Source organism: Oreochromis niloticus, linkage group LG3, assembly GCF_001858045.2.
Source record: "Oreochromis niloticus isolate F11D_XX linkage group LG3, O_niloticus_UMD_NMBU, whole genome shotgun sequence".
In the NCBI taxonomy this organism is placed as follows: Eukaryota; Metazoa; Chordata; class Actinopteri; order Cichliformes; family Cichlidae; genus Oreochromis; species Oreochromis niloticus.
This window is the reverse complement of record NC_031967.2, coordinates 4102028-4121955: the sequence shown is the minus strand read 5'-3', so window position 1 is coordinate 4121955 and position 19928 is coordinate 4102028. Positions and strand designations below refer to the sequence as shown.

Genomic DNA, 19928 nt, shown 5'->3' with positions numbered 1-19928 from the left:
AGTGTTTTCAGGGGGAGAAACGTTTCATCACTCATCCAAGTGGCTTCAGTCTCAGTCTCATCTGATTGCAGGTAATGTTATAAACTTTACATTTACCTAATTACTGTCTAACACTGGGCACAGAGGTCAGTTTCATGAGCATTCATATGCAAATTGTCATGACCATCGATCAGTGGTTATTGATCAGTGACCATGAGTACCATTCACAGAGAGTTGAGGAATGACTGCAGTCACAGCATTGTAAGATGGTGAAAGATGTACCCTTAGGCCAGCTCCTCAATTCAGAGATGGTCTTTCCCAGTTCACATAAGTGACAACAACAGTAGCAGACTCCGGCCACAAGATGGCAGTAATGTATACTGAATGGATGTATAGTTTCTTTGTTTGATAAATCCCATCTAGTCCAAAAGTATACGTCAGCTGCAGCTTTTTCCAGTCTGCATGCTGGAATAGCTGTGAATAATCTACATTCCGAACACACTTACACCTGACCTCACACAATAAAACAGAATACTGAAGTTGATATCTTATTCAACCAGCAGCCTTCCTAAATTAAAAAGGGATGGCATCTTTTATGCACTCTGACTGCTATTTTTTTTCTCAGAGACGTAGTGATGCTGCACTGTAGCAAGCCTACCCAGTCTATGTAAGCAAACCCACATTATATTAATCTTCCTAATTCTTTTGTGTCTCCAAGGGCTGCACAAGGGAAGGACAGTGATGGTGGAATGGATTTCTCCAAGTCAAACAAAGAAGCATACAGAACCTGCCACAAAGGTCAGATGTGTGTTTAATATATATATGGTTTTTACCCTGCACCCTGCCCTATATGAGACAACTGTTGTTGTGATTTGACAACATATTCATAAATTTAAATTGAAGGGAAAATATTCAATTCAATTTTATTTATATAAAATCACAACAACAGTCGCCTCAAGGCGCTTTATATTGTACAGTAGATCCTACAATAATAGATACAGAGAAAAACCCAACAATCATATGACCCCCTATGAGCAAGCACTTTGGCGACAGTGGGAAGGAAAAACTCCGTTTTAACAGGAAGAAACCTCCAGCAGAACCAGGCTCAGGGAGGGGCGGGGCCATCTGCTGCGACCGGTTGGGGTGAGAGAAGGAAAACAGGATAGAAGACATGCTGTGGAAGAGAGACAGAGATTAATAACAAGTACGATTCAATGCAGAGAGGTCTATTAACACATAGAGAGTGAGAAAGGTGACTGGAAAGGAAAAACTCAATGCATCATGGGAATCCCCCGGCAGCCTACGTCTATTGCAGCATAACTAAGGGAGGATTCGGGGTCATCTGGTCCAGCCCTAACTATATGCTTTAGCAAAAAGGAAAGTTTTAAGCCTAATCTTGAAAGTAGAGATAGTGTCCGTCTCCCGAATCCAAACTGGAAGCTGGTTCCACAGAAGAGGGGCCTGAAAACTGAAGGCTCTGCCTCCCATTCTACTTTTAAATACTCTAGGAACAACAAGTAAGCCTGCAGTGTGAGAGCGAAGTGCTCTAATAGGGTGATATGGTACTACAAGGTAGTGCAGTGATGCAGTGATGCCAAGGATAGGTGTAAAGTTGGACAGAATATTGCATCACAAGCATATTGGTTGTGATGTGGATTTTTTTTTTTTACTGTAACTGTATTCAGTACATTCTTCTGTTGTTTGTATGTGTAGACCACGGTATGTGCAACTTTGTTTTGGTTGGGATGAACACTGTGTACATTGTTTTTGTGGGAGAATGCAGTAAAAATATATTCGGTACCATGTATTTGTGTGTTTTGAATACAAACATATCTGTAATATATGTCTGTAATCCTTTACAATGCCCTTATGTAGGCCTATGTACTGTCTGTAGTAAGTGTTACACTGACCATAAAAAGGCTTACAGTAAGTCATTGTGATGACTTTATTTTGCAGGAGAATTGTAGGGTTTTGCCCATTGTGTGTGTGTTTTTTTTTGTGTGTTGAGTTCTGACAATATAAGGCATGCTTTCGGAAAATGTGTGTAAACAACTGGGAAAATTTGTTATGTTAGTTTCAGTTAGGTTTTTATTTGTTTTACCTCTTTGGTCTTGTTTAGGTAGGGCAGTTTGTTTGAGTTAGTAGTTTTGTTTGTTGTCAGCTTTTGAGTAGAGTTCTGATACTTTGACCTCTTTTATGGGCCCAAGATTTACATTTTTCTGCATAATTTAACCAAGTCTGACGTTCCTTCACTGCTCGGCCCATCACAGGGAGAGACTTTCCACCTCTGTCTTCTGGCAGCTGAAGTGTGGAAAAGCGTATTCTGGCCTTTTCTGCATTAGAGCTACGCTTATTTCGTCCTTATTAATTCTATGTAATGGATGTAAAGTTCTTCTAATATTGACCCATTTCCTGTGCCCTCCTGTGAATAAAGCTTTTTTTATAGTAATTTTTAAATATTTGTTCAGTCTCTTTTGGTTTAGTTACTACCTTCTATGTTCAAGTTATGTAGTCATTCTTATTAATTTTCCTCCTACTACAACTTTTCAAGGCCGACCAATTCAGGTACTTGGGATCGATGATCAGTGTTGATGGGGATATCCTTCTGGACATGCGAGCAAGGGTCAATGCCGCATGGTTGAAGTGGCATCAAGTGACGGGTGTGCTATGCAACCATCGAATGCCAGACCATCTCAAGGCCAAGATTTACAAGACTGTAGTCCGCCCAGCTGCCCTGTATGGATCGGAGTGTTGGCCAGCCACCGCCAAGCACGAACAGGCCCTGCACACGATGGAAATTCGAATGCTCAGGTGGTGTCTAGGCCTCATGCATTGGAACCAAGTCAGGAATGAAGATGTCAGAAAGCGGCTCGGCATCGCACCAATTATGGAGAAAATGCGCGAGGCAAGGCTACGGTGGTACAGACACGTACTACGCTCAGACGACAGCCTAGTGACAAAAACGGCAATGAGGCTTGAGCCCAGTGGCCAGCAACCCCGTGGCAGGCCGAAGAAATGGTGGATGGATAGAATAAAGGAAGACATGAAGATCGTCAATGCCACCCCAGAAGACGCCCTTGATCGTGCCAAATGGAGACGGATTTGCCGCAAAGTGGACCCTGCTATGCGGGACAAACGCTAGAAAGAAGAAGACAACTTTTCAAGGAATCCCACAGTATTAACGGGTCAACTTCACAATTTCACTAAAAAAAATTGGGCTTCAGAAAAATCTGTTAAAGCTTTCCATTCTTTTTGAGGAAGGTGTCAAGGTGTCCTGCCTAATGTCCTTAACTATTTTTCCATTATTAAGAATGCAAACATTAAGGGTTTTTTTTTTTGGTCTACCTGTATAGACAAGTAAATTGCATTATGATCTGAGACGCCATTCTATAACAATCCTCTTTTTGTACAAAAAGTAGTCAATTCTTGAGCGGACTGAATGGGGACAGAGAAATGCGTATAACTCTCTGTGAGGGAAGACCTCCAAGCACCCACTAGTTTACTTTCTCCAGAGAAACTGTATCAGAGAAGTCTTTGAAAAATGATTTATCGCTGTTCGGAGGTGGATAGAAGACTAATGACTTTTACAATATTACGTTCAGTTTTACGCTTCACTATGACATATGGGCCCTCTTTGGGACACATAAAGAAATAAAAGACAAACTTCACGGAGTTTGATATAAGAAATGTTGGAAAAAAATTTTCATGCATTTGTGTCATCGCGTTTAGATTATTGTAATGCCCTGTTTACCAGCTTGGACAAATCATCTCTTTCTTGCCTCCAACCCATACAAAATGCAGCGGCCAGGCTACTAACAGGTTCTAGCAATCAGAGATGTTTTTTCATTCATACAGCACTATTCTAATCATATTGATCACTACGAACTTCAAACACTTAATCTACCTGTAATTCATAGTAGATTTAAAATCATAAGTTAGCCCAATAGGCATGGCTTTGAATACTGAAAAGAAGCCGAAGTACCTGGAGCTAACCCAGTTTTTCATCATAACCTTACAGGAGGAATATCCAGTCAGAGGAAAGATCTTGCTCTCGTTCAGTGACCTCCAGCTGGTGCTTCAAGTGGAACATAATCAGTAAGTTCTCTCATGTCAGCCTAATCTATCGTATAGCCTCCTCTGCCTCTGATGTTATTGGTACACAGTGCTGTCTGGTCAACTGCTGTCCATTTGTTGTCTAGCTGTTTTATTTTTTTTTAAACTTGCTTTTGTTTTAATATCTGAATAATTAGACAACTAAGATTTAATGGGCCTGTTAGTGGTCTTTTGATCTGATGACTCGACCTGTTGGTAAACACAAATGAATTCCACTCCAGAGATCCAGCAATATCAGCTGTCACCAGTGCCTCTAGTTACCTTTACTTCTGGTTGCTCAGGTGTCTTCGACTTAGCCAGAAAGAAGTAAACCTGGAGCCAGCTACAGTTACCTTTTCTGTGCTTAACACACACTGCCTCAGCAGCACTCATTTTTCCTCGTCACTTGCTGTCACTCCATCACACCCTCTGTCGGTCTGGTGGTGATGCACACTAGTCTTAATACCAAATAATATGAAGTTCTTTTATGAATTATTGGGCAATAAACAACATGCACTGGTCAGTCAGCATCTACACACACAAACACTCTTTGTAGAAATGTGCAGCAATAGTGTTTTCAGGATATTGCATTTTATAATTGACAAGAGCTAATAAAAAGTGATATACTTTTTATTACTGGCCAGTAAAAATCAGGCCATGATTCAATCCAGAGTTCCCGTTCCCCATCGTCTGTCTTACATCCACCAGCTTAGAAAATCCAGGCCAATCATGGTCTAGAATTAAAAGGGTCCACCAGATGGAAACTAACCGCAGCTTTAAGGTTTGCCTTGTGTTTTGCCCTTATGTTTAATTTTACCTGATTCCATGGAATATTTGTGACCATCACCATGCACTATGCCTGTAACAACACCCAAGACTGAACCAAGGTTTAGTGAACCAGGGTGTGTGTGCATCCCCCGACTCCACCTTTCCCACTGTGTACCCCCTTGGCATCGTACGGGAATGCTGTACATCTCTCCTGAAATTATGGCAGGTGCTGGAAGGCCAGCAAATTAATTGCATGTTGTATGGTCAAATGTTTATGCTTGTTAAAGGTATTTCCCCTCTTTGCTGTGATCAAAATTGGGCTTGTTATTCACTGTGACACAAAGACCTGACGCACACTCCATTGGAGAATACGTGAATGTGTATTTACAGCAGGGATCGGCAACCCTAGGCACGCGTGCCACCGTTGGCACGCGAAGGGTTAACTGATGGCATGCACGACCATAGCTGGACTGGCCATTGGGCATACTGGGCATTTGCTTGGTGGCCCGATGATTTTTTTTTTGGGGTGGTGGATTGGCCAGACGCTGGTCGGGGTGTAAAAATAACTCAGTTGTTTGGTGGTGGCTATGGCGGAGCTTCCACAGATTCAGTAAAATTAACAAGTGGTGGAGGCCAGCAGGTGGATGAGGGAGAGGGGAGGAAGGAGGAGGAGAGACCCGAGGCAGCCGCCGGTCGGAGCGTCAGGTGAACTGAACTTCAGGTAAGAAGTTATGACCTGCAGTCTATCTGGGTCAGATATAAACCAAGTTTAGGTGGAGTTTATTTTCGTTATGCTGACTTTTTACAGTCAGTTACAATAACTCGTACTGCGTGCTAGCTAGCATGATGGAGTTTCTATACAGCTCGGTGGGTGCTATGATGATGATAGTGAACTTTATTTTATTCATAAGGTTAGTAGAGTTGCCAACCGTCCCGTACAAATGGAATAGTCCCGCATTCAGAGAAATTATTACGTGTTTCGTGTTGAGCTGAGAAGGAACACAGTTTGTCCCGTACTTCAGCTAGAATGGAAAAAGACACAAAGCTGGAGTTATTCTGTCTTTGCTGCACAGCTGCATCTTCTTCTCTCATTCTCTCCCCTCTCTCTCCTGTTGCTACTTTAATCATGAAACTGATCAATGATCAGCTGATCAGCTTTTCTCTCTTGTTTGTTTATCGCCCACTTTGCGCCAGAAAGAGGAAACCGCCGCATGTCGCACTAAACAACAGCAGCAAATTTAAGCTTGATCAGCTGTTGTTAGAATTTATTTAATATTAATTTCTAGTATCAGCTTATGTTTGCTGGAGCCACAGCTGTAAAAGCTGTTGGTCATGATATCGGTTTGGATATGTGGTGAGAGGGAAACATGAAGATGAAACCAGGAGATGTCCTTACTGAATCATCAGAGCTGAACAGGTGATGGAGAAACAGGTTTAGCTTTTAGGTAACATGAATGAGTTGAAGGAAAGTTATGAACTGTTTCTGAGAGACAAATAACACCAGGATCCTTTTCTTTGTAGCTGACAGCTGGTAACTGTGCAGGGGCGGGTCTAGCAAAGTTTTGCCAGGGGGGCCAGGTAGGGCATTACCGGGAAAGGGGGGCACAAAGAAATACTTTCTTATTCTCATTTAAAATGTCTGGCTGTTATTAAATAATTATCTGAAGCTTACAACCAAAGTTTTTATCTGACGTAAAATGAATAGAAATCATACATATACCAACAAGACAGTGTACATCACTGTCACAACAGCGTCTGTTTTCATTCAAAGGCTTTATGGCTTTAATATCTGGGGGGCCGGTCTGTAGTCAAAATGCATCCATAGACTCGAGACACAATGCATTTTTGGGACTTTCAGGTGTATGGACCAATGTTTTATCTTCTGATCAAACCAGAAATCTTTAATGAGCAGCTAGATTTGTCTCGCATTAACTGGCTGAGTTAATGCCAGTTAATGCGACATCGAAGCAGCTGGAATCCACAGCTGTGCATGTTCATGGAGCTTGTATTTTCACCTGCTGGACATCACTACCTGACAAGTTTAACTGTCTTCAGAACATTGCAGAGGCCTTATTGACAGTATTTGGCTCTACATATCTGTGTGAGCAGATTTTCTCTCACATCAGTGTCCTCAGGTAGCCGTCTGAATGCTGGACACTCGGAGACCTGTGTCTCTGAGTGGGAGACCAGAGATCACATTAACATGTGTGTCTGTGTATTAACAAACATACCATATTGGCTCAGTTTATTTTTCTTATCATTGTTGTGAGGAGACCATAAATAGCATTTGTATTTTCTGTTGTACAGTTCATTTGCTGTTATGGAGTTCTTGGTATGAATAAAAAGTGTCTATTTTTTGTTTCAAAATAGCTGATAACTATTCGCTGATAGCTGCCAACATCTGCAAACAAATATAATTCTATAAAGTGGTTCTATATAATGTGTAACTGTTCATATAGAGCGTTATTAAATTTATTGCTAATGCAATCATATGGCGCACTGACTTCTGAGGAAATTTTAAATGGCACTCGCCATCAGAAAGGTTACCTACCCCTGAGTTAGACCCATACGAGCATACAGAGTGGACTAAAGACGTTAGCGTGCTGCCCAGCTTTCATCACGCTCATATTTATAATTATATGGTCCTAAGTGTGAGTGCATACACTCATGAAGTGTTTGTTAACTTCAGAGCCCTGCAACAAGCCCAGTTCCAGTTTACCGACGGATGGGTACAGGACACTGACATGTTCCGAGTAACCAGATATGTAGGTGGACACCAGGTTTTATTCTAAGTGAAGGGCAACCCTTCAAAAATGGACAGAGCAGTGGAGTAGCCAAGGCAATAGAACAATATAAAACTCGATTACTAAAATATAATTTATTTACAAAAAAGGGAGAACACACAGTAAAAACATAAAAACAACACTAAAAGTCCAGTGGCGTCAGCCACAGCATTAAAATCCACTAAAATTGGAGTGGGGCAAAGAAAACTCGGCGGCGTCCCCGGGCGTCCTGTCTGTCTCTTCGCTTCGGAGTACTTGAAGAGAGAGGGTCAGTGACAGTCACTGTTCTTTCCAGTGAAAGGGATTTCTTGTACCACCGTGTGTTTCGGAACGTACCCCGCAATCCAGGCCATCCTTCACCTCTTTGTGACTTCGGAAACATGACTTGAACAATTTTTCTTCCACAAAGGAATCCGTTAAAAACCGATCGCTTTACCCATCGGCTTCCAGTGGCTGTCATGCGACCGGCTATGGCCATTCTTTGTTTCTCTGTTTATCTCTGTGTAACTGTTGTCTTGTAATAGCCTGTGCGCGCTAGCCACTTGTACCTACAATCCTTTGCGGTTTTACCCCAGAAATTACGTCACATTTTCAATCTCTATACAACTACATTGTCTAAACATACTGTACAGCCATGCAATCCTGACACAACTGTGTTCATGAGTCTTTGAAATGCACCAGCAACATTTCAAAGACCAAATGGCCTGACAGTATATGAATACAGACTTAAAGGAATAATGAAAGAAATTTGGCTCTTGAGATAGAGGAAAATCCTGGTTCTCTTTCAAAAGGTCAAACATCCTCACAAACTTTGCCACACCCACCTGGTCAAAGCAGGTGGGTGTGCAGTTACAAAGTCAGGTGCATATCCTCTTCCATTATTATATCTTCTTCACTTATCAGGAGATAACTGGTAAAAATGCTGTTTAATAGGTAACATCATGCTCCATTAAATGAGTAGAAGATGGTGTATCTGAGAACAGGAATGGATAAGACTGCATGATGTTAATTCATCTGGGATATTTTCATCCAAATGTCCCAATACAGCAGACTTGTTACCCAGAGGTTCTGAATTTTTAAGGCAAGGTTGTTGTTTTCCATCTCCTAATACACCTTCTTTCTGACACCATTGCTGACACCACCTGAGATGAATTAGATGCTGCAATGTTGACCAACAGAGGAGGAATTCCACGTGTCGCTAACTATTAACAGGCAATTCAGAAGATGGGCAGCATGCATACTATGGGTTGAGTAAATTTACATGAGAGATTTTAGTAGAATTTTTTTTTTGTTGGGCATTTCAACCAGGTAGTCTTGTAAGAATAACAGTTTTACAAGTGAGCAAGGACCAAAAAATTAGCCTGAACAAGTGGTGACAACACTCACACTCGAGTTCTCAAAAGAGAACTTCTCCTCAGGTATCTCACCTTTTTCATAAAGCCTCTCTCTAGGCCACTGGTCATGTACAATGGCCAAAGAACCTGTGACTGGGCATGCAAATACAAGATCATTAGGACTAAACTCTACTTTCCTGCAAAACTTCTTTGGCTGCCAGTAGGAGCCGAAGCAAACCTTCCTTCTAATTAGCCTTCAGCTCAGTGCAGTAAGCACTGATTTTAAATGCTGATTGAAGTGTACTAAAGAAACAGTCTAGACCGGTGGTTCTCAAACTTTTTACAAGCGTCATATATGGCTCCTGAAGTACCACCCTTATGACCGACATTAAAGTACAGTAGTGTAGGCCTATTTAACGCTATATACAGTTTACATGAGACAATTTGATTTCTTATATGAATGTTATTTATTTTAACTGTCATAAACAGGATGTGACAAGTGATAATAATAACTGTACTGCATTAAAACATTCATTGCAGGTGGGATATCCAAGCTTTAAGTGATGACGTGATGAAACCTGCTTCTGGGTCCAAACTATTCTGATTTTATTAAGGCTGTTGTGTTTTTAACATGTTTTAATGCTTTGTATCTTGTTCTATTTAATCTGAACAAGCCCCTAAAAAAGTCAGTGATCACTGTCGGCCTCTCTCGGTTTTTATCATCACTATTCATTTTAAAGCTCAGTTTTTAAAACCTGACGATGTAACTACAGCCCAGCCCAGGGGTGGGCAATCTCGGTCCACGAGGGCCGGTGTCCCTGCAGGTTTTAGATCTCACCTTGGGTCAACACACCTGAATCACATGATTAGTTCGTTACCAGGCCTCTGGAGAACTTCAGGACATGTTGAGGAGCTAATTTAGCCATTTAAATCAGCTGTGTTGGTTCGAAGACACATCTAAAACCTGCAGGGACACCGGCCCTCGTGGACTGAGATTGCCCACCCCTGGCCCAGCCCATGCAGCAGTATATAAATGACTAACCGTATATTGCAGTTGATCTCCCAACTGAAGTTTGGTCCGTTTACAGCATCCTGCCATGCAACTGCATGGGGAACCGTCACGTTAACTTTCATCCTCCAGCTTCACTGTGTTTATGTTATGCTAACCATAGCTGTGTAGCTAGCCACCACGTAGCACATCATTATATACCAGCTAGCCCAACTTCAGTAACCCTACAAACACCACTGCTGTTTAGTTTCTTGTCTTCATTTATATCGGAAGTGATAGCAGAGCTGTAGGTTTTAATTTTTGCTGTGGTGGTTAAGCTGCCAGATTTTTGTCTTCACAACCCTCCTTTGTGGTTTGTGCACGTCGAAGATCAGTTTGCTCTTCGTGGCGTTTCAGCCGAACACGAAATACCATCATGTGATGGCCTTGCTGTATCCACTGTCCATCCGCTGTGTGATGACCTTCCTCTGGGAGCCCCCCCACCCAAGGGAAATATACCGCTCTCAAGGCACTGCTGCTGCAGCGCTGCTTCCTCTCCAACACAGAGCGGGCTGAGAAACTCCTCTCTTTCTCATGCCTGGGTGATGGTACCATTCTCGAGCTCATGGAGAGCACGCTGTCCTTGCTAGGAACAGATGATGGCGGATTCCTCTTCACTCACCTCTTCCGCTGACAGTTGCCAGCTCCAGTGCGAGTTGGCCTCGAAAACTCCCTGCTGCTGGCCATGGAGGATTACCGCTCAGATTCTTCTGGCTACTAGGAGCTTCAGCATCCAGGCGATAGTACCCAAATGACTAACGGCATCTCCTGCGCCCCAACCGATTCTCCCAGAGGCCAACGACTCATCGTGCTGTGATCCCACTCATTGCTGAGATCACGGCACGGCGGCACCGTGGAAAAGGGCTGTGTTTTTACCATCAGCGTTTTGGCACTGCAGCATGGTGCTGCAGTGTTGCCAACTCCTCAATAAGGAAAATCACCATTGGCTGTCCTAAAAGTCACTAGAAGTCGCTAAATGACATCATCGCCTAATTTGCATAATTGGTCATGCTTATGTAATTGTAACCTATGTTGTAGGAAAGAGAAATTGCATCGTGGAAGAGACATAAAGTGAGTAAACAACACCCTAAATGCATTTAGAGTATATTTAGAACTACAAATTAAATTTCTTTTAGCATTTATTGTTTGTTTTTTTTAATGTCACATTTCCAACCTACATCCTTTATCCGGTCTTGGGACCGGCAAACGTGACCAAAAATAGGCACTCTGGCAGAGTTAACGTTTGTTTGTGTGTGTGTGTTTTTAAGTAGTTTTAAACGTTGTGATCCACAAAAAGTAAGAGTAAAAGAAGAACTGACTGCGTTGTAGTCAGGGCAGGAGCAGGAGCTTCACTCATGCGCAATTTATTTGCAGTTTGGACGCATAGATGTGACCATCTCCTGCTCTGACAGCAGCTGTGGGAGACTCCTACGTGAGGACTATATGCTGCCTGTGAGCCCCAAGATCGATATTTGCTTCCACGTCAAAAAGTCGTCATAAGTCTCCGATAACACCAGCAAAAGTCGCCAGATTTGTCACTAGTCGCTTTTTTAGAATAAAAAAGTCGCTAAGGGGGTCTGAAAACTCGCTAAATATAGCTCCAAAGTCGGTAAGTTGGCAACACTGCAGCACTGTTTTAAGGCACAGGGAAACAAGCCCGCCAGCACTCTGTAGCGGCCATGACCACTGGCGATACGGAGAGGCTGCTCTTCATAGAGGACTCGCTCGGGGAGATGTTTTCTGGTTGACTCCGGCTCCCAGAAGAGCGGGAACTCTCGTGTCATCTTTGCATACCTCCAAAATGGTATATTATTTAATCTTAAAAATTTGGGGGAGATTTCCCACTTACCACTACAGGGAGCCCAAGTACCACCAGTGGTATGTGTACCACAGTTTGAGAACCGCTGGTCTAGACATAAAATTAAAGCCTCGATCACTCTAAAATCTGAACACAGAAATTAATTGGCTAGGCCCTTTAGATCTGCCTTAGCAGAGATTGAATATAATGGATAAGCGGCTGGATATCTGGCTGCTTGACACATTACAGTCAATAAATACAGACAACCAGATTTTAAAGGAGGAAGAGGACTCATACAGTCTATGTCCAAAAGTTGATTCTGTTCATCTGGACGTAGAGTTGTCAATGGGAGAAATGTCACAGCACCAGCTGCTTAATGAGCGGGTGGGGCAAACAAATTTTACCATTGACGTGCTAAAATCTCAAGAGGAGCGGATCCGACAGAGACTTACGATGCTTCTAGATGAGAGTACTCTTAAAAAGGTGGTTGACTTCACTGAGAAGGCTCGTCTAGCACAGCAGAAAAAGTCTAAGACCAGGCAAAAAAGGAGGTTTGACTTACTTGTGGTACGTCGGAAACAACAGCAAAATACGGAGTGTCCTCAACGGCCAGAAGAGACAAGGATGCAACACCGAGGATATGGACAAGTGGGTGAAGAATTTGTCTGACAGACAGCTCACCCAAACAGAGAAAAACATCCTTGCTAAAGGGTTGAATTTTGCTGTCACACAGAGACAAATCCCTCTAGTGCAGGGGTAGGCAACCTTTCTGATGGCGAGTGCCATTTAAAATTTCCTCAGAAGTCAGTGTGCCATATGATTGCATTAGCAATAAATTTAATAACGCTCTATATGAACAGTTACACATTATATAGAACCACTTTATAGAATTATATTTGTTTGCAGATGTTGGCGGCTATCAGCGAATAGTTATCAGCTATTTTGAAACAAAAAAAAGACACTTTTTATTCATACCAAGAACTCCATAACAGCAAATGAACTGTACAACAGAAAATACAAATGCTATTTATGGTCTCCTCACAACAATGATAAGAAAAATAAACTGGGCCAATATGGTATGTTTGTTAATACACAGACACACATGTTAATGTGATCTCTGGTCTCCCACTCAGAGACACAGGTCTCCAAGTGTCCAGCATTCAGACGGCTACCTGAGGACACTGATGTGAGAGAAAATCTGCTCACACAGATATGTAGAGCCAAATACTGTCAATAAGGCCTCTGCAATGTTCTGAAGACAGTTAAACTTGTCAGGTAGTGATGTCCAGCAGGTGAAAATACAAGCTCCATGAACATGCACAGCTGTGGATTCCAGCTGCTTCGATGTCGCATTAACTGGCATTAACTCAGCCAGTTAATGCGAGACAAATCTAGCTGCTCATTAAAGATTTCTGGTTTGATCAGAAGATAAAACATTGGTCCATACACCTGAAAGTCCCAAAAATGCATTGTGTCTCGAGTCTATGGATGCATTTTGACTACAGACCGGCCCCCCAGATATTAAAGCCATAAAGCCTTTGAATGAAAACAGACGCTGTTGTGACAGTGATGTACACTGTCTTGTTGGTAAATGTATGATTTCTATTCATTTTACGTCAGATAAAAACTTTGGTTGTAAGCTTCAGATAATTATTTAATAACAGCCAGACATTTTAAATGAGAATAAGAAAGTATTTCTTTGTGCCCCCCTTTCCCGGTAATGCCCTACCTGGCCCCCCTGGCAAAACTTTGCTAGATCCGCCCCTGCACAGTTACCAGCTGTCAGCTACAAAGAAAATGATCCTGGTGTTATTTGTCTCTGAGAAACAGTTCATAACTTCCCTTCAACTCATTCATGTTACCTAAAAGATAAACCTGTTTCTCCATCACCTGTTCAGCTCTGATGATTCAGTAAGGACATCCTCTGGTTTCATCTTCATGTTTCCCTCTCACCACATATCCAAACCGATATCATGACAAACAGCTTTTACAGCTGTGGCTCCAGCAAACATCAGCTGATACTAGAAATTAATATTAAATAAATTCTAACAACAGCTGACCAAGCTTAAACGTGCTGCTGTTGTTTAGTGCGACATCCGGCGGTTTCCTCTTTCTGGCGCAAAGTGGGCGATAAACAAACAAGAGAGAAAAGCTGATCAGCTGATCATTGATCAGTTTCATGATTGAAGTAGCAACAGGAGAGGGAGGGAAGAGAATGAGAGAAGAAGAAGATGCAGCTGTGCAGCAAAGACAGAATAACTCCAGCTTTGTGTCTTTTTCCATCCTGGCTGAAGTACGGGACAAACTGTGTTCCTTCTCAGCTCAACACGAAACACTTAATAATTTCTCTGAATGCGGGACTATTCCGTTTGTACGGGACGGTTGGCAACTCTACTAACCTTATGAATAAAATAAAGTTCACTATCAGTAACATCATAGCACCCACCGAGCTGTATAGAAACTCCGTCATGCTAGCTAGTACGCAGTACGAGTTATTGTAACTGACTGTAAAAAGTCAGCATAACGAAAATAAACTCCACCTAAACTTGGTTTATATCTGACCCAGATAGACTGCAGGTCATAACTTCTTACCTGAAGTTCAGTTCACCTGACGCTCCGACCGGCGGCTGCCTCGGGTCTCTCCTCCTCCTTCCTCCCCTCTCCCTCATCCACCTGCTGGCCTCCACCACTTGTTAATTTTACTGAATCTGTGGAAGCTCCGCCATAGCCACCACCAAACAACTGAGTTATTTTTACACCCCGACCAGCGTCTGGCCAATCCACCACCCCCCCAAAAAAAATCATCGGGCCACCGAGCAAATGCCCAGTATGCCCAATGGCCAGTCCAACTATGGTCGTGCGTGCCATCAGTTAACCCGCGTGCCTAGGGTTGCCGACCCCTGCTCTAGTGGAACTGATCACAGCCACAGAAACAGCAATTCAAAACAACAGTATTGCAGAAGTGGAAGCAGAGCAACTACGGACAAATGTTTCGGTCTGACTCAGGAATGCAAAGCCCCCAGCATCCAACATCAGCATGGAGGAGAGCAAGGCAACTCACATCACTTAGTAATGACAACAACATTATCATCTTTCTTGCAGACAAGGGTAGGTCCACAGTTTTGCTAAACCAGAAAGACTATCATGAGAAAATTTTGTCACTGCTCAGTGACGAAAATACTTATGAGCCCCTGAAACGAGACCCATGAAGTGGATATAAGAAGAAGGTGATAGACTGTCTGAAGCAGTTAGAACCAGACAATGCTATTGACCGGACCTAATACCACAGGCTTTACCCAGGGGAATCTACACCAGGTTTGTATGGTTTACTGAAGATGCATAAACAGATGCACCTTTAAGACTGATTGTTTGTATGATCAACTCAGTCACCTATAACATCTCTAAGTTTCTGGCTTCGATCCTCAACCTGCTGGTAGGCAGCTCTGAACACCACATCCAGAACACCTTGGATTTTCTTGAGGAGGTGAGAGATGTCATTATGGAGGCAGATGAAACCATGGTCTCATACGATGTTACATCTCTCTTCACTTGCATCCCAGTCACGTTGGAGGTAGTTCGTAAGAGATTCCAGGATGACCCCAACCTCAGCAACAGGACCACTCTCAGCATCGACCAAGTGTGTTTGCTTTTGGAACTGTGTCTTCATTCCACCTATTTCACATACAAGGGTCAGTTCTACAGGCAGACACATGGGTGTGCCATGGGTTCCCCAGTTTCACCCATCGTGGCCAATGTGTACATGGAAGAAGTGGAAAAGAGGGCTTTGTAATCCTACCCTGAAACACCACCAAGTCATTGGTTCAGATATGTGGATGACACCTGGGTTAAAATCAAATCTCAGGACGTACCACAATTCATGGATCACATTAACTCGGTGGACCGACACATCAAATTCACCAGGGAGGATATGAAAAGTGGCAGGTTAGCCTTCTTAGACTGTGAGATTTCCATCAGTAATGGGGGATATCCAAAAGCTGATGTGTACCAGAAACCATCAGGTGTCATCAGGACGCTACAACATAGAGCCAACACCGTCCCCACAGACACAGCGGCCAGGGTGAAAAGGGAAAGACCATCTCTGAATCGAGGAGGGGGCCTAAGGGTACATCTTTCGCCATCTTACTGGACTCATAATTCTGAAGCCCTCTACAGGAAAAGGCAGAGCAGGCTGTACCTGCTGCGGAGACTCAGGCCTTTTGGAGTGAAGGGCCCACTCCTGAATACCTTCTATGACTCTGTGGTGGCCTCAACCATCTTTTATGGTGTGGTCTGCTGGGGTGGCAATATCTCTGCCGGGGACAGGAAGAGACTGAACAGGCTAATCCGCAGGGCCAGCTCTGTTCTAGGATGCCCTCTGGACCCAGTGGAGGTGGTGAGTGACAGGAGAATGGTGTCATCCTTGTTGGACAACATCTCCCACCCCATGCAGGAGACTCTGACAGCACTGAGCAGCTCCTTCAGTGGGAGACTGCGGCACCCACGATGTGGGACGGAGAGATTTCGCGGGTCTTTCCTCCCACTGCTGTCAGACTCCACAACAAAGACTTTTGGAGCTGATCAAACACACACATCCACACATGTGCAATAAGACTAAGTGCAATACTCTTTTTCTGACAAAGTTGTATTTTTACTCAGTTGTATATAACATTTTTATTCTATTTTTATCCTATTGTATGTTGTTAAGGTAAAATATATTTTTTAGTGCTTATTTTCTGCTTATTTTTGTCTTATGTAGGCCAGTATATTAAAAAGGCCACTTTTCAGTTATAAAGTGTGTTAAAGGTCATAAAGTGGCAAGCAAGACTGAAATACTGTGCAAGAACAGGAACCTGTGCAGAACAGGAAGTCTTGTGCAGAGCTGCAGAAGAACAGGAGGTACAGAAAAGCAGAACTAGGCAACACACACACACACACACACACACATGAAGTAAGAGCAGAGGTAAAAAAAGTTGTTGTGATCGAAACTGTGTAACGTGTAAGTTGTGCCAAAATAACATGAGGAGCTAGGGTGCAGACGTTTTTGCAGTTATAGGGCAGACATGTAGTATTGAAATGGATCAAGTGACGTTTTAGTAGGGGAGGAGCAAGCGGATTATAACATAGCCGATATGCTTGTAATGCTTCAGATCTGCAGAGGGTTACCCTCGTATACATCCCTTTCCGGGAAGTAATGATTGAATAAAATGATTCTAAATACTTTGACCTTTCTGAGTCTGCGTTTTCTCTTTCCAGTAAAAGAATAAAAAGAACGGGATTTAATAATGTATTATTTTATTTTATTTCATTTTATTGTATATAGCATTTTATTTTATTCTATTCTATTCTGTACAGTTGTGTACAGTATCTTATTCTTATTGTATTCCAGTGTTCTCTTATTTTTGCATTTTTCCTAACTTTGCACTGTCCACTTTCTGCTGTAACAAAACAAATTTCCCACGTGTAGGACTAATAAAGGTTATCTTATCTTGTCAAAGGAGTTTGCAAAGAAAAGCGTCTGGACTTCTTTAAGTTGCTTGAAGACGTTTCACCTCTCATCCAAGAAGCTTCTTCAGTTCTAAGGTCAAATGGCCGAGAGTCCCAGATTTAAACCCAGTGGGAGTATCCCCCCAAAGAGGGACAAAGGACCACCTGGTGATCCTCTAATCACATGAGCCAAGGTGTGAAAACGGGTGTGGGACCTAATCAGCCAGGGTTTCGGGTGAGCTCATTGTGAAACCTGGCCCCACCTTGTCATGTGAATTCCTGAGGTCAGATGGCCCAGGATGTTAGTGGGCGTTAAGGCGTCTGGGGAGGGAACTCAAAACTGGATTATAGATGGCAGACAGTTGGTGTCGTAAACCACCGCCTCTGTTCAAAGATGGTCGCTCACAGTGGACATAGATGGCCTCTTTCACTCCTCTTTCAAACCATCTGTCCTCTCTGTCCAAAATGTGAACATTGGCATCCTCGAAAGAGTGACCTTTATCCTTAAGATGCAGATGGACTGCTGAGTCTTGTCCTGTGGAGGTGGCTCTTCTATGTTGTGTCATGCGCTTGTGAAGTGGCTGTTTGGTCTCTCCAATGTAGAGGTCTGGGCATTCCTCGCTGCACTGTACAGCATACACCACGTTGTTAAGTCTGTGTTTTGGAGTTTTGTCTTTCGGGTGAACCAGTTTCTGTCTGAGTGTGTTGCTGGGTCTGAAGTACACTGGGATGTCGTGCTTGGAGAAAACTCTCCTGAGTTTCTCTGATACACCGGCTACATAGGGGATGACAACGTTGTTGCGTCTCTTTCTTATCCTCCCTCGCTGGTGTCTGATCTTCTTTTCTGTGACTCTTTGCTGACTTTATGAACGCCCAGTTAGGATAACCACATGTTTTGAGTGCTTCCTTTACATGTGTGTGTTCCTTCTTTTTTCCCTCAGGCTTAGAGGGAACATGTTCTGCCCGGTGGTGTAGGGTCCTAATTACTCCAAGTTTGTGTTCCAGAGGGTGATGGGAGTCAAAGAGGAGGTACTGGTCCGTGTGTGTGGGCTTCCGGTAAACTTCGATGTTGAGGTTGCCATTCTCTTCAATGTGCACGGCGCAGTCTTATCTTATCTTATCTTATCTTATCTTATCTTATCTTATCTTATCTTAACCTCGTCAGCAAGTACTGCTGTTTCATTTGATGGCTTAATATTTCGCTCGCTGCCTGGAACTAGTTCATATACTTTTAACACTTCTTTTAACACACATCCTTCACTATTTTATAGAATTTGCACTGTTCTGATTTTAAAGTTGTTCTTGTGCTTTACAGGTTAAAATGTACTGTAGTAACGAAGTACGTTCACCATCAGACCTCTTGAGTCTACAAGCCACTCAAACATACAAAAGAATATATTTGAGTCTTTATTATTAAACTTTGGAAGCAGCTGTAAATTACTATCAATGTCAAATCCAGAACCATCACTTGACTCTGTTGGTATCTATTTACCTTCTGTAAATTTTGCCTTTTCAGTTTTTTCTTTAGTCATCTCCAACTCTTTTTGGTATTTAAGTTTCTCATGGTCCAGCTGTAATGAAAATTCTTTCTGCTGTTCAAATGTTAAGTTTGTGATTGCTGATACAGGTATGTTTGGTAAAGCCTTATCTTTAGTTCAAACCAAAATCCTTGCAATGTTTTAATAATTAAAACATTGAATTCCTGCCTCCAAGTATGCTTCCTGCAGGAAGATTGTGTGGATAGGGTCAATTCAGTAAAAATCTGTCACCAACTTTGACTTATCAAAGGATTATTAGCGAGTTCATTTAACTACATGTGTGTCAGATTTTGTGTGTCACTGTATTATGTTCTGTAGTACAATTATGTGCTTTGGTCTCTGAAATACCCCTGCTATATTCCAGTATCTCATTCACATTGTTTTTGTACACATTGTTTTGTTGATGTAAAGAGTTATCAATTTTCACACATGAAGAGTGAAAAAAAGTTTATAACAAAAAAGTATTCTGTGTGATCTTGGCCTCAGTCTGTGTCTTTGATTTGCTGTCTGCCACTGATGCTGACACCTACATTTAAAAGGGATTTTTAAAAATTATATATTTTATAATTACTTACCTTTTCCCCTCTCTCTCTCTCTCTCTCACTCAGTGAGCTTTTGGGTCGAGATTTTACAGAGACATACTACACAGAGGATGGGAAACCTGTGACTCTTACTAATCACAATTACACTGTAAGTATAAAGAAACAAGAAGAGGTAGATGCCTAAGAAAATTTCAGTTATATTATTAATCTATTCTGGCTAACTCATCTTAAAGAATCTCCTGATTCAAACATTAACTCCATTTCTGTGCTCTAAACCTGGGTCTCCGTTTGTGAAGTTCATTGTTCCAAAAAGCAGGCAGATCAGTTTCCTGTCTTCATAGAATGATTCCTGAGTCAACACAAGCTCAGCCCACAGATAATCTGTGCAGAAGGCATCAAGAGTAGAAATCAAAGTTGGCCATCAGAAAAAACACTGTGAGGAGGAAATGGTTCTGTTCCTAACGAAGTGACATGTGAACTTGGCTGTGGGTCCAGTATATTAAACTTGATTGAGCCTTTGGGCTATAGAGACGGTTTGGTCTGAATGCCTTGGAACTCGATT

The 19928-nt window shown here is 42.4% G+C and overlaps 1 protein-coding gene across 3 annotated transcripts in view; it reads left to right on the top strand.

Annotated features, from left to right (window-relative positions):
* The window catches only part of adam19a (ADAM metallopeptidase domain 19a), a 102806-nt gene that overhangs the window by 28313 nt on the left and 54565 nt on the right, over positions 1-19928 (top strand). For 2 of the 3 annotated variants that reach the window (XM_005464022.4, XM_025899330.1), the window contains exons 2-5: positions 3-71; positions 698-777; positions 3998-4074; positions 19433-19514. In XM_005464022.4, coding sequence (XP_005464079.1) covers positions 3-71; positions 698-777; positions 3998-4074; positions 19433-19514 — 308 coding nt within the window. The remainder of the gene's footprint in view (positions 1-2; positions 72-697; positions 778-3997; positions 4075-19432; positions 19515-19928) is intronic. The other variant, XM_005464023.4, reaches the window with a different exon arrangement.